General features: G+C 35.7%; 1 protein-coding gene across 5 annotated transcripts in view; it reads left to right on the plus strand.

Moving 5' to 3' along the window:
* Window positions 1–14,881, plus strand: part of CLCN3 (chloride voltage-gated channel 3) — a 97,590-nt gene extending 82,709 nt beyond the window's left edge. For 3 of the 5 annotated variants that reach the window (XM_032855475.1, XM_032855476.1, XM_032855478.1), the window contains 4 exons: window positions 152–550; window positions 6,573–6,789; window positions 11,468–11,543; window positions 13,268–14,881. In XM_032855475.1, coding sequence (XP_032711366.1) covers window positions 152–550; window positions 6,573–6,789; window positions 11,468–11,543; window positions 13,268–13,426 — 851 coding nt within the window. In that variant the 3' untranslated portion in view covers window positions 13,427–14,881. The remainder of the gene's footprint in view (window positions 1–151; window positions 551–6,572; window positions 6,790–11,467; window positions 11,544–13,267) is intronic. The other 2 variants (XM_032855477.1, XM_032855479.1) reach the window with 1 other exon arrangement.
* Window positions 14,882–15,772: the final 891 nt, after the last annotated feature.

Raw genomic sequence — 15,772 nt, forward strand, 5'->3', positions numbered from 1 at the left:
ACCCAGGCGCCCCGAGGAGTAGCAGTTTTTGATGATAATCCTTTTCACTAAGTTTTATTTACAGTTCATGTTCAAATGCCTAGTACAAAAATTCCATTAACATGTTCCTGTCCTCCTTGACCAATGGTGCTTATTTTTTTTTTTTTTCCAGGTGGTGTGACAAGGATGACTGTCTCCCTGGTGGTTATTGTTTTTGAGCTTACCGGAGGCTTGGAATACATTGTTCCCCTTATGGCTGCTGTTATGACCAGTAAATGGGTTGGCGATGCTTTTGGTAGGGAAGGCATTTATGAAGCGCATATCCGGTTAAATGGATACCCTTTCTTGGATGCAAAAGAAGAATTCACTCATACCACCCTGGCTGCTGATGTCATGAGACCTCGAAGGAATGATCCTCCCTTAGCCGTCTTGACACAGGACAATATGACAGTGGATGATATAGAAAACATGATTAATGAAACCAGCTACAATGGCTTTCCTGTCATAATGTCAAAAGAATCTCAAAGATTAGTGGGATTTGCTCTCAGAAGAGACCTGACAATTGCAATAGGTACCCTTTTTAAAAAATACACATACATAAATCTATCTATATCTGTATCTGTTGGAATCTACATATATTTAGATATATATAGACATATAATAGATTTCTCAAGAAAAGGAAAGCAGTAATATTTAATAGGTTGGGTTTGTGGGGGCGAGAGGTGTATTTTTTATTTATGTCTCTGAAGGTCTTATATTCATTAGGAAAGGAATTATGCATCTGAATTGTTTTCCCACTAAGTACAGTTTTTTTGGTCAGTTTATATTTATTGGAATAGATAGACATTCTCAATGAATGAGGTGAAAATTAAATTTAAAATAGTATGATATGTCAGTACAGTTCTTTTTAAAGAAATCTTTTCATTTATTAAAGATTTTATTTATTTGAGATAGAGTGTGCTAGAAAGAGCATGAGGGGGCATTCAGAGGGAGAGGGAGAAGCAGGCTCCCCACTCAGCAGGGAGCCCGGTGTGGGGCTGGATTCCAGGATCCCGGGATCGTGACCTGAGCCGAAGGCAGACGCTAAACTGATTGAGCAACCCAGGCTCCCCACTAAATGTAGTTTTATCTTTTGATATGGCATTGTTGTCCGAGATCGAAGTCCGATTCTTTCTTTTTCCACTGATAGAAACCTTGTGAAGTTGATATTGTTCATAATAGCGTATAAGATAAGGCCTTAGCAAGTGCCAGGGCATCCCACTAAATACATTCTTATATTTAATATTGGCTTATTTGAATGCAAGTTATTGAAAATCTCATCTTCATAGTCTGTTTTGTATCAGATTCACAGGTTTTCCTTATCCAGCTTTTGGATTTAGGTTTATAATATTAACATAAAATATCTGCTTGAAAGTGAAAAAAAATTGAAATTTTATTTTGGTCAAGTGCTGTTGAAAAGTATATATAAGTTGTATTTTGAGCTGATATTCCTGCAAATACAGATGAAAGGCATTAGCCATATTATATTATTTCTTGGAGATAAATTAAACTTTTATGAGGAGGAAACAAGTTGTATTCCTCCGAGATTTATTTTTCTCCTTATCTTATAGTCCTGAAGTATTGATGAGGAGGCTAATAAGGCCTTTTCTATATAACCTGATTCCTTTCCCACTCTTCCCCCAAATCCCAAAGGTGATAAAGAATATTTTCATCAAGCTGTGGTTTTCATACTCCTGAGTTTTCAGTGGAGGACCATGAGCCAAAAATGTTAAGCATTTGGTCCTATGATCACATCCTCTACAACTTATCTCTATAGCCATTTGCAAAAGGATTGAAAAATAATTTAATTCTTGTGCCGTAGGAAGAGGGAAGACTTTGGGGAGTATTTCTCAAATTAGAATGGAAATGCTCTGTTTATAAGAGCTATCAAGGGGCGCCTGGGTTAAAGCCTCTGCCTTCGGCTCAGGTCATGATCCCAGGGTCCTGGATCGAGCCCCGCATCGGGCTGTCTGCTCAGCAGGGAGCCTGCTTCCCTTTCTCTCTCTCTCTGCCTGCCTTTCTGCTTACTTGTGTTCTCTGTCAAATAAATAAAAAATCTGAAAAAAAAAAAAAAACTATCAAATAAAACAAAAGTGCCTACAGAGAATATCCTATTTAGTTAAGGAAAAGCCTACAGCTCTGGAAGAGTTTTTTAAAGACTAGCAATCCTGTCATTCCAAGTTTTGCTGTAGGTAGTAGAATAGTTGCCGAGAGTGGGCAATATGTATGGTTAGATTTGGCTCTTGTGTTTAAGTGTTTCAGCTTCTAAGCTGTTACTGTGGCCAAACTCACAGAGAAGAATTTCATTGTGTAGATTCATATTCTTTAGGTTTTAATGGTAGCCAGCCAAAGGAAAGAAAAAGGTCAGAATTGTAGAATTTACTTAGAAATTTAAAGGAAAACAAGGGCTTTTAAAGAAGAAAGTGTTAAAAGTTAAGAATTACTCATAATCCTGCTGATTCTGTGGATATATTTTTCAGTTTTATTACTATCTTGAAACAGAATATTGTGATAGCAGATAATGTCAGTTTAAGGAGAATAGGTATACTTGAGACATGTGAAATAACCAGTCATGTCATCAGAAATATTCCACATGTGAAGACTTTTAGGACACACCTTAAATATTTACCTACATATATTTTTATAAAGTTTACATTTTTGAATGAGAAAAATAGGCCTGTACATGAAGTTTTGTATATACGTGTAACATATAAACTATGTAGTTATATGTGTTTATATAACATATTTTATGAAAGACAAAAATTGCTTGAGTAACAGGTAAACTGTATGCCATATCCAGGGATGGGAAAACTCCAGATTTTAAAAGTACAGTTTTCCCATAATTTATAAACTCTGCATTTGTATGTCATTTCATTATTTAAAAATTTTAGATTACTTATAGATGGTACATTCACATAGTTCAAATCAAGAAGATTAAAATTATACAGTGACAAATGTCTCTCACCCATGACCTCATAGTTACTACTTTAACTCTCTGTAGGCAGCCATCTCTGGTTTCTTATGTATTCTGTAGATACTATTCTATACTTCTATAAATGTTTTTTTTCTTTTTAAACAAATTGTCATGCTGTCTAAAATGTGGTGTTGTGTACTTTGTTTTTTGTTTTTTTTCACTGGACAATGTTTTTTTGGACATCTTCCCAGTGACTTTCTTCATTTTCTTCTTTTAAAGCTATACAATATTCCATTAAGTGGGCATACCATGGGATACCTAATGATTTCTAAAATCAGTTCCTCACTGATGGACATTCAAGATGTTTCCAATTTTCTGCTGTTATAGAGATAGCTCCCTGTTATATTTGATTATCTCACATATTCAATATTCTGCCTATGTGCAAATGTACAAAAATTACTGCAAGTGGAATTGTTGGATCAGAGAGATGGTGTATTTGTAATGTTGTAAGATATTTTCACATCACACTAGGTAGTGATTATACCCTGTACTCCCACCAGCAGTGAATGACAATTTACTATGTTAAAGTTTAGTTCAAATGGAGAGACATTTTTCCTGCATTTTTATGTCAAGATTAAAAGTGAGGCCGAATGTTTTATAGATTTGTTTAAAATGAAGCATATTTAACAAAATGTGAATTGAATCGTCTTTCCTATTTTTCCGACTTAAGGTATAAAAAATACACTTGTTCGTTTCTATTTATGTAATACCCATAAGTTTCAGGGGGACTCTTAGTATATGAAAACCTAAATATCATTTACATATTGAACACAATAGAAGGTACATGGCACAGTGACAGGCTGCTCCCCTATTTGTACTTTTCTCCTATCCCCTCAAGATTTTTTGTTACGAATAAAGCTTTAGTCTGCGTACTGAGGAGAGCTAATTTGTTAAAGGTTTCCCTTTCCATAGCAACATTTAGAAACCTTAAAATGAGTTTATAAAATAATATGCATTGCCAGTAAGTGGACTTGTCTTTTGTTTATCACTTTGTAGTAGCTAAAGTAAACTTTATAACTGCTTGGTTAGTTGAGATACCATTTTACAGATTTAGAGATTTTTTTGCTTTCTAAGATTACTACAAGTGATGAAAGACTTCTGGATCCATGGGGAATGCTTTTGCAGTCTGTCATTACCAGGTTTTACATAGTCAAAAATGAAGGGGACAGCCCGTGTGTCTTTCTTTGTTGATAAGTTGTGAGAAGTTAAGCCCTTGAGAGTGTATTAACATGAACAAGAATAATAAAACATAAAACTTTAGGGGGAGAAAGGTGATCACGTTCAGACATTTTATGTTTAACATTATGTTAGAAAAGAACCATTTCCATTCCCCTGGAAGTGTAACTCTATTTTGCATGCATACTTTAAAAAAAAAAAATGGGGGCGCCTGGGTGGCTCAGTGGGTTAAAGCCTCTGCCTTCAGCTCAGGTTGTGGTCCCAGTGTCCTGGGATCGGGCCCCGCATAGGGCTCTCTGCTCAGCGGGGAACCTGCCTCCTCCTCTCTCTCTCTGCCTGCCTCTCTGCCTACTTGTGATCTCTATCTGTCAAATAAATAAATAAAATCTTAAAAAAAAAAATGCCTGAATCGTATCAAAATGAAAACTATTATGATATTTTCTGCTTTAAAAGCCTTTGAATAAATGGCATTATTTTTTATCAAACAAAGCAAAACAATCCTAGCAGATGTCCTGGGCACTTTGTGTAAGTACTCGATAAATGATGCCTGTTAAAATAGTTACTGTATTCATGTAGAGGACAGATTTAAGTCAGGCTGTGTGTTCACTAGCCTTGTCCCTTGTATATCAAAGGAAGATTACAATAAGCAAATAAATAAGGTTAATAACTTTTTCTAAAATTTTCTGAAACTTCTGTCATTAAATGTTTATTTAAACAATCTCAGCATATTTTCATTGATGGTATAATATTTATTTTAAAGTAAGTTTGATGAGTAGGGTTGGTTTTAACTCAGCATCTGTCCTAACAGTATTTATACTCCACCATTCATAGGTCATTAGCCAGATGCTTTTGTGAGTTAAGAAAACTTAAGGAACATTTTTTTTTTTTAAGATTTTATTTGACAGAGATCACAAGTAGGCCGAGAGGCAGGCAGAGAGGTGGGTGGGGCGGGGGGCGGGAAGCAGACTCCCTGCTGAGCAGAGAGCCCGATGCGGGGCTCGATCCCAGGACCCTGGGATCATGACCTGAGCTGAAGGCAGAGGCTTTAACCCACTGAGCCACCCAGGCACCCCAAGGAACATCTTAAAAGAATCACTTATATCACTTGCCCATAGGCTTTCTTCTTTTCTATGCCTTTATCATGCTTTTGAAGTGGTTTAGTAAGTAGTAATTAGAACTTCACTTAGTGCCTTCTACCTGAATGTGTTCTAGCACAAATTAAATAAGGCTTTAGAGGTCAGGAGGAGCAAAAAGAACCGCAGTGTTTGTTTATAAGCTGCATATGTTTATCTGCTCAGTCTAGGACTGATGCTTATTATTTTGGCTTAAATATTTTTGTAACAAAATTCATGTTTAAAATATGTTCAATATAGGAAAAACAGATTTGTGAACACAGTTTTGAATACATACAAACTCAAAATACAAACATAGAGCTATTTATTTTTCTATTCTCTCCATTTCATGGGTTTCCTTTCTCGTCTTGTGGTCTCTGTTCTGCTGTTTTTTGCATTTTTACCGCTTCTTGTCTAGCACCGTCAAAGGTCGGAGTGTGGAAGTTGGCAGCAAACAGAAGCACTTGAAGCAGAGCACACTGAGAGGGGAACTTAACAGAGACTTTACAGACAAAACTTGGAAAATAAGTCTGTGTCCATCATGTGCATAGTGGTAGTTTCAACCCACCTATTAATGCTCATGACTCGCTTAGAAAATTGAACTTTAACGTTAGAGAAGGAACTAGCTAATTCACAGGGATGGAGTATATACCAACATAGTCAAATCAGGAACATAACTGTAGTCCCACCTTTAGGATAAGTGACATTTTAGCCTGGGCAGCTGTCATTTGATGATGGATTCCTATAACCATGCTATAATTTGTGCAGGTTTTCAAAAACCATATTTCACACCTTCTTCCTTGTCCTTCAGAGTTAGGAAATAGCTTCAGCCCCAGAAAAGAAAATTGATAGATCATAAATATTTTACTTACATGAAGATGATTTGCTCTTTGTGTATTCTTTTTTTTTTTTTAAGATTTTATTTATTTATTTGACAGACAGAGGTCACAAGTAGGCAGAGTCAGACAGAGAGAGAGGGAAACAGGCTCCTCGCCGAGCAGAGAGCCCGATGTGAGGCTCGATCCCAGGACCCTGAGATCAAGACCCGAGCTGAAGGCAGAGGCTTAACCACTGAGCCACCCAGGCACCCCTGTTCTTGGTGTATTCTAATCCTGTCCAATATAAGAAATTACTGTATCAGTTTTCACTGGATTCCTTTCGTGGTTAAGAAGGTAGGAAAAAAATGAAGGGACTAGAAGTCATGGGATACATTTGTTTATTTTTTCAAGTCTCCAAGTAAGCAGATTCCCCTTAACACAAATTAACGTTGGGTCTTCTCTCTCTCTCTTCAGAAAGTGCCAGGAAGAAACAAGAAGGCATTGTGGGCAGTTCCCGCGTGTGTTTTGCACAGCACACCCCGTCTCTTCCAGCGGAAAGCCCTCGGCCCCTGAAGCTTCGGAGCATCCTTGACATGAGCCCTTTCACCGTGACCGATCACACCCCGATGGAGATTGTGGTGGATATTTTCCGAAAGCTGGGTCTGAGGCAGTGCCTTGTAACTCACAATGGGTAAGTCTGGTGAAAGAAATCAGTTTGCTTCACAGAATTTATGACACTTTTTAGTGGAATTCATATTCAGTTCTTAGGGGAGAGTTTAAGTCAGCTTCCAAGTGGGAAAATCTGTCTTTTTAGTGTGGTTATACATACAGGATCAGTATTGATCAGACTGGCATCAAGAATAAAAAAGCGTCAACTGGCAGATCTTTGCCAAAATGTAAAGTAGCATTTGTCAGAACCACTTCAGAGGTGGCAAAGAGGAGGAGTGGACCTAATCTCTGTGGAGCAGAGAAAAAAAAACAACCATGTTTCCATTTTGTACGTATTTCATTCTTTGAATTTAATGTTCTAGTTCAATAATAACTTTCTAGGTATTTTTGCCATTTACAATTCCAGCCATTATTTTTTTTTACCATGTATAATTAAATGAAATTTGTAAGTTAGCTAAAATCCTCCTTTAGCAAATGCTTTCTGTTTCCCCTTTTCTACCTTTTCCATCCACACATTTTTCATATAAACTCCTTATGACAAAACTCATATATTTAAAATGTATAAATTGGTTAATTTATTTTTCTGTCCTTCACACATGAATACCAGTGTTTCTCTAGGATAGGACTATAGAAAAGTTTTGTTTGGCAGATGTCCCAGGGACAAAGTGGAGATGTGATACACAGTATGCCTCAGCAGCTGTACTCCTGCTTCATTGCCTCTGCTCCCCTCTGTCTCTGTCCCTGCCCCTGGGATCGGATTCCCCACCCATTCTCTCTCTAGTCCCCTTCATGTCCATTATACTGCTGTTCCTCGTTGAAATACTTAAGAACATTGTTTTATCTGAAGGCTGAAGACAGAAAGGCTGAAAATGAGAAACAAAGGGTATTCTTGATTGTGCATAAATTAAATGGTTTAGCCCTGCCCTGCCTGAAGCTGATTGAAATACTAAACACTTGGAGAATCACAGCGGGTTTTTTTAAAAAAAGCATTTTTTTCAAAACATGTGAGTGATGAAACACATGACCCCTGTCTAAAGAAAGGAGGAAAAAAGAAAAAAAAAAAAAAAGGGAAGGAAATTTATTGAGTACTTTCTTCAGGTTTCTCAGTTAACTTTGTAGTACCTTTGCAGAGTAGGTGTTAGCATCCCTACTTGACAGGTGTAATAATTGCAGCTCGGAGGGGTTTAATAACATGCCTAGTCATGTGGTTACTAAGTCATTGATCTGAGAATCAAGTGTCTTTCCAGTTTTAGAGCCCAATCTCTTGCTACTATTTTTACACTGTTGTTGACTTATAGAATATATTTTCTTTTTTTGTGATTCCTTAAACTTCTACCATTTTCTTGAACAATATATTGTGCCATATTGGGTTAAGAATAGAAATATAGAGAATTAGATCCATGTTTTTAGTGTTTTCACTGTGCTAACCAATTAGAATAACTCTAAATAATGTGAAATAAATTATTAAAGGTATAAAATCCTTGATGAAAGCCAGGAAGTTTGGAATTATTAAATATCACAGATACTAATTGGTAAAGAGATACATATAATAATAAAAAAAAACCTATTTTCTTTTAATGTTGTTTAAGTAGAAAAATAATAGTTTCCAAACTTCATTGTTTGAAAACTTAGTACATGTTAAATGGAGTAACTTTTTATGAAGTTATGTGGGTTTTAGGGCCCTTTTAATTATAAATGGCTCAGTTAGAAGCTAAACTGAGTTATTATAATTTTTACTTGCTTTGACTTATTCTCTGTGCCTGGCATGGTTTGCCCTTTTGTATGCTAACAAATATAAATGTCACTCTAGTTATGATTACCTCTGATCACAAACCTGTGTGAGTCAATTACTATATTTCACTTTGCTGACAAATTTCCAGATTTTCAACAGCACAGATATTAGAAAGGAAAATATTTTTTAGAAAGTGTAAAAATAACAAAATGTGGGAGAAGAGGAGGATAGCTGATTAAAATCTTACCTCATACTGCCTGTTTATAAGAAAGCTTGTGGTGGGGAGTAGCTTTTTCTAAAGGAATATGTTTAATTGCCTTGATTATTAAATTTTTCTTATTTCTGTCCTTCAAGGAAAATAAATTGGTATATATAGAAAGAAAAGAGATCATTTGTGATGGTAGCTCTTGGGTCTTTATTTTCTTGGAAGTATGTAAGAAAGTAAAGTGTTTTTATTCTTTCTTGAAGTTAAATGACTTGGAAATTAGAAAAGAAGCCATTTCTAATAGTTTTTAGTGGAGAGTGTGAAATTCTGGATAGCTGTCAGCATCTTCTAGTTCACAGTGGGTCCTTAGAGGTGGAAAATAACTATCTGGGGGAAGAGACACAACAAGTCCAGACTGTTAAGAAAATGAGAATAAGGAGATGAGGGAGAAAGTGTGTCTGTAAATTTTAAAGATGTCAGTTGTAGATTTCCCATGTTTTATATTTTAATTAGCAGAATTTCTCAAAATCTTTTTAGTCCTTTTTTTTAAAAAAAAGATTTTATTTATTAATTTGTCAGAGAGCACAGAAGCAGGGGGAGCAGCAGAGGGAGAGGGAGAAGCAAATTCCCCACTGAGCAGGGAGCCTGATGCGGGGCTGGATCCCAGGAACCTGAGATGATTACCTGAGCAGAAGTCAGATGTTTAACCTGAGCCACCCAGGTGTCTCCAGATCTTTTTATCAGGAATTTAATAGGCATTACTCAAAAAGAGTTTTGTGATCATGTAAGTTTGGAAAGTATTGGATTAAATACAATTGAGGTTTCTCTGTTGTGGAATGTCTCAAAACTTATAAAATGTTGATACTATTTGAGTCATAGGGCCGATAGGAAACATAGTTTTCCAAACTTGTTTGAACATGCAGCCTTTTATTTTATTTTTAATTTTTTTTTAATGGAGGAAAGAGGACAGAAGAATTCTTGGGACTGGTGTTTTCGGAACATATTTTGGAAAGATGTTGGGTCATGCTCTGTTAACTCTTAAATCATTGCTTTTTAGCCGCCCAAGGAAACAGCAGATTATTCTTTATATAAGTTACATTTTGCATTGATTTTCTTTGTATTTCCTGCAATTAATAAAGCACTGAACTTGGCCTTATTTTTCTCAAATCACTTTTCTCCATAGGAAGTACATTATTTCCTCCTTTTAACAGGATCATTACTTTGGAATATAGAGATTACTTTATAAATCTCCAAATTTGCCACTTGGTTCTTAATCAATCTGTAACTCTCCTCATTTTGTATCTTGTGATTTGGCAGAGCTTACTAATATACTAACTGAAGTAACCATTGTATATATAATTGGAAAGAAAAGAGTAAGAATTAAACTGGAATTATTTGTTAAGGTTTTTCACATTTCCTGACTCCCAACTATAAATTAAAGTGAGTTGATGGTTTTTTATTTTTTCTGTCACACTGCTAAGAACATCCATTGAGTGATTAAGTACTTAGTTTATGTATGCATTTTTTCTTTCATAAGTGCATTTTCTGAGCCTTTTTGGAGGGAGAACTTGTTCGTATCCTCTGACAGCTTTTCAATTTATCTTGTTCTTAAGGATCAGTACATTATTTTAAATAATGAGAAAACATTAGCAGAGAACCTGTTTCTACCTTTGCCAATGCCTGCCCTCCCTGCTTTCCTACCCCCACACCCAGGCATCATCCTTAATAACTGTTTTATAACTGACGGATCTGTAGGCTTTGACTATTCTTTAAGTGAAGCCCCCTGGTGACATTCTTTAAGAAGTCAGAATGTTCAAAGGCAGTTGAATAGTAAAGTTGACTTAACTAGATCACCAGTACCCTGAAGGGCATTCTTGATGGCCTTCCAGAATTGAAGATTAAGGCTTTTTAAAGTCTTTGACATTCATTATTTTTGTTGCTATATATTGTAGTTGAATTCTTCCATTATAGAACCAGTAACCAGGATTTTGTTCTAATAAATCTGATTATTTTCAGGTATCTTTGTGAGAATTTATGTCCCTCATTTTGCTTGATATTATAATAGTGATAGGTTAAGTGAGAAGTAATCATTTAGAAAAAAATGCATAATGTAAAAGTCATTTTGACCTCTACTCATAGATATATCTTATTAGCTTATTTTAAGGAGTAGCTTTCAGTAGGTCCTAAAAAACTAGGGGATGTGTGTATTGGTTGACATTATTTAAGTGCACGTTGCCTTTCATTTTAATCCGAAGTAGTCGTAAAACCCATGGGATTTCTTCAGTCTGCTCATAGGCAATTGAGGCTAAGCTTTCTTTCTACCTTTACACTGCTGAGGTAGATCCAAATAATAGTGGCAGCATCGCGACATTTTAAGAAATTAGAAAAATACTTTCCCCTAATGAAGGAACACTGAAAATGAAGCTAAGTTTTAGAGATTTATAGCTGTGTATTAATACTGTTTCTTTTGCACTTTTCTTTATAGTCATTTTCATTGCAAACTTTTATGATTTTGATTTTTTAATTTAAAAAGGAAAACAACTCACCAGTATTTAGAAATAGTATCATGTCTCTTATGAAACTCAGTAGAAGTTATGCAAATGGGACCTGGGATTTCAAATCATTTTTGTTTTTAGTTTTCTAAAGTTCATTAAAAGCATTCTTATGGTTCATGGTTTTTTTTCTCATTCTTTATCATTATGATTGGAACCTCTTTTAATTTAATTTCTCACACAGTTATTAGCATAACATGATCTGTTTCAGGATTGTCTTGGGAATCATCACAAAGAAGAACATATTAGAGCATCTCGAGCAACTAAAGCAGCACGTCGAACCCTTGGTGATTAGATATATCAGATCTCCTCATTAGACACCTTAGAAGTCAGGAAGCATGAAACTTGTGAACTGTTCAGTTCTGTCTGTCCCAGATTATCTGCTGGATAAAAAGATCCTACATGCTGCCAATTACATTTATATCTCATAAACTATGTTTGCAAGATTAATTTAGATATTTGTAAGATTCCATTCACAGGAAGTTAGCAGAAGTTAATGTCTCTCATCAAAATCATTGGTTGCAATTTAAGAACTGTAAACAATTTGTTAGTTACATGAGTAAATATTATTGGACGTTCTTAAAGTAAACACAAGTCTGTCTACCTTAGCGGATACACCGATCTCAGAAGGTGCTTGACTGGTTAAAAATGTCTGCGCCCGCCCCCCAAAAAACCCTCCTCCTTTTTTATGTTTCCTAATCTTGTGGTAGTCTTGTGGTAAATCTAAGCTCACAAATGATTTTAACTGAGCTTAGCAATGTTAGAATTGCCGAATGTTCAACATATTTTTTATGGGCACACTAACTAGCGCGTAATGTTGTATATATTTGTGATCATAGCATTAGTTCCTTTTCTGCTACACCTTGCATATCTTCACAGTCAAGAATGTGTGTCCTGCTGTTTCATTAGTGAACTGTACCTAGATTATTTGTGTGCCCCTTTTGTATGATGTTTCCAGAATGCTGTGAGCAGCTTTTGGGGTCAGATGCATTTGTTTTAACTGGCTTTATGTCCTAGTGGTTTCATGACTAAAGATAAATTTTGAATTACCTTACCTTATAACCTAAAAATTGTCTGGCTTTAGCAATTAATGCCTGAAATTATTTTGCCCTGCAATTGTCATACCTATATAAAACCTGTCCCAGTTTGCTTAAGTACACAACTGATTATGTATTCCTGTTGTATGCTAATATTTCACAAGTGTTTCATGCATCCTTTTTTAAAAAACTACTAACCAGAATAAGTAGCTACTCATTCATTCTGCTTTCTGCTTCACCTATAATAATCTTTTAGGATTGCTTCTTGATTTTTCACCTCTCTTTTACTCTAAGCATTAACAACCAAGACTTTCATAAAAGCACTGTATTTAACTTTCTCGGCCAAAATCAAAAGAGGAAAACATTGATGAGTGTACTAGAAACTTGGGTCGTTTTCTAGATTTGTTCTTGGGGCTCTGAAGTTTGGGATTGGAGTTCTTTGTTGACTATTTTATCTCAATTGTATGTGCTTTCATGAAGATTCTGCATACAACTGGGCAGTCCTTAAGTTATTTTTTTGAAGTTGGTTACGTTTGGTTTTAAAAAAAAAAGGAATATTGAGGAGATTTGGTCATCAGACATATTACTGCTTTCTTGGTGTCATGGCAATGAATTTTCCTTCTCAAATGGGATCAGTATCATTTTTTGTTCACACATCCTCCCATTTTTTATTTGTTTTTTTACTTTTTTTGTTGGCATACATGAATCAAAGTACCTCTATTTCAATGAGGCATGCAGTCCTCAGAGTCTTGGTGGAAAGGACATTGTACTGTTAGTGACCATGATACTTTCATATCAAAGGATGGTTGCTGGATAATTTAATTATCTTTACCAGTAAAATACTTTTTGAAAATATAAAATCACGGTGCTTGCTTTGCTCTCTTCCTGTCAACAAAAAGGGTTTAGCTATAGAGTTAGCTTTTCTTTTCTTTTCCCTTTTATTTTAATAGCAATCTTCTGTTTATTGCTTTCAGGCGCCTCCTTGGCATTATAACAAAAAAAGATATCCTCCGTCATATGGCCCAGACGGCAAACCAAGACCCCGCTTCAATAATGTTCAACTGAATCCTATAGATGAAGAGAGAGAGGAAACAGAAGAGGAAGTTCATTTGTTGAATAGCACAACTCTTTAACCTGAGGGAGTCGTCTACTTTTTTTTGTCCTTTAAAAAAAGAAAGAAAGAAATCTAAAAGCCGGGCTTTTGCCACACAGTTTGCAAACACTGCTGGTGGAATGGAGGAGTTGTTTGGGGAGGGAAAGGAGCGACAAGGAAGTGAGTGAGATATTTCCCCCGTCTAACCCAGAGCAGCAAATCATCTCCTCTTGTACACTGGATGCATTCAGCCGAGGATGTGCCCGGGACCGCGGGCTGGAGCGTTGGCAGAGGGGGCACCGCAGCCTTGGAGCACCCGGAGCACCTGGCCTGTTACTCCGATGTCGCACAGACACATTCGCATCCCTGTTTCTGGAGGGATTACTTTGAATTGAGCCATCGAAAAGACTGCAAGGTCTTGCCCTTTTGTATCAATACTGTTCTGTTTAATTCATGAATTATATAGTTAAGCATTATCTTTCTACATTCCAGAAGAGCTTTCCTTTCTCTCTCTCCCTCCCTCTCTCCTTTTTCTTTCTCTCTTGAGCTGTGACAAAGCCTCTTTAAATTGGTGTGCCCTTTTGAAACAGTCCTTTCTCATATTGAGATGTACTGTGATTTTACTGAAGTTTCATCAAAAGAAGGGAGTGTTTCTTGTGCCATTAACCATGTAGTTTGTACCATCACCAAATGCTTGGAGCAGTCACATGCACCACAACAAAGGCAATTCGAACAGGTAAAATCTTGAATGAACCGTGAACAGAATCTCTCAACTTGTGTGCATTGTGGTTCAGAATCAACAACACTGAACGTGACTTGTAAGGATAAAGAGTTTTCTTTTTGTTTTTTTCCTCTCAGACTTTATGGATAATGTGACCTGGTCTTATGCAAATTTTCTATTCTAAAACTACTATAATACACAAGTACTGTTCAGCATAAGGAAACAAAATGCTGCTGCTTTGACAGTAAAGAGAAGGAAGTATTCTGTTTAGCTGTATCTGGTATTAATTGCATGTTTAAACACTGGAATTTTTTTTCTTGAAATTAGATCAGTCATTTTTTTTTTCTTTCTTCAAGATATTTTATTGCTGACACTGAAGAAGAAATGTAATTCATAACTTGCACTAAATGTATATTTCTTTTCTTAAAAATTTACCATTCTTATTTATATTTTTATGGATTAAAATTTATAAAATACAGATCAGTTAATATCGCGCTTAAATAATTTTACCTTTTTAATGTGATTTTTATAGACTAATTCAGACTTACAAATATGGAGATATGAACAAAGTTTACACTGGGAACAAGGGTTTAAAAAGAGGTTGTGGTTATTTGTCTATGATCCAATGTGTACATAAACCTTTTTCTGATCTTTCACTGCCATCATCTGGATTATGTCTTCTGACCTGTACATTTTGACTCATTAACTAGAAACTTAAAACACAAGAAATCACTTTGCAGATTAAAACCAAAAGTTAAATAATGTTAACTTAAATCAAACAACTGAAAACATCAGTTGCAAAGGTAGCAGTTAAAATTTTAATCTGAACATAACCTTTGAATCTTGGGGTACATCACATCCGTAAGTGTTCAGTTAATGTTTTGAGTATCCACAGTGCACATTTTTGCAGGATGAGTTGAAAATGTAGGGGGTGTGTTTGGAATTTTTGTTTTTGGAAATGTCTGTCTTAATCATGGTCTTAATTCACTATCAGCAAAAGCAGTTTACTTGAAGGACTGGCCTAAATAATCTGGGCTTATGCATTCTTGGTAATGAATGAATTACCAATTTGGTAATAAATGAGTGTTGCAGACAGACATTTTCTGAAACGTAACCGGCAATGAGCCGTTTTTACATTTTGGAAGTGATTCTTCACTTCCTCGATCTTAAAAATAATATATCTGTAAGATCTTGAAGCTTTATTAGATCATGAAGCCATATTAGAATGACATTTGAAAGTTGAACAACATTTTAGGAATTTTGTGAAACATTTCTCATTTTGCTATCTGCCTAAAATCAGTATTTTGTCCGAGTTTACTTCCCCCACCCCTTTGGCAGACTTCAAGCTTTCTTAATTACCCCTTCAAAGTTCATTTGCCCATCTGGAGTGAAATCTTTTCTAAATGATACTTCTATAGATCTTATCTTCATCTTGTCCTGAGTGTCTCTGCAGTGTGAACTCCTCAGCATTGGCTACTGAATGGCTTGTTTGTCTTGAGTCTTCAAAGGAGAAAACAGCTTCTTTGCAGATAGCTTTGTAACATTAAACGTCACATGGATTTAATTTTCCATGTTTCCTTTTTGATTTCATGTCCTTGTCCCATTGCTCATCCTGCTTCACAGACTGACATTTCAGGGTGGATATTCAAGGTAGATATTAATTTT

This window comes from Lontra canadensis, unplaced genomic scaffold, assembly GCF_010015895.1.
Source record: "Lontra canadensis isolate GAN:19392208 unplaced genomic scaffold, GSC_riverotter_1.0 scaffold10, whole genome shotgun sequence".
NCBI classification, from domain to species: Eukaryota; Metazoa; Chordata; class Mammalia; order Carnivora; family Mustelidae; genus Lontra; species Lontra canadensis.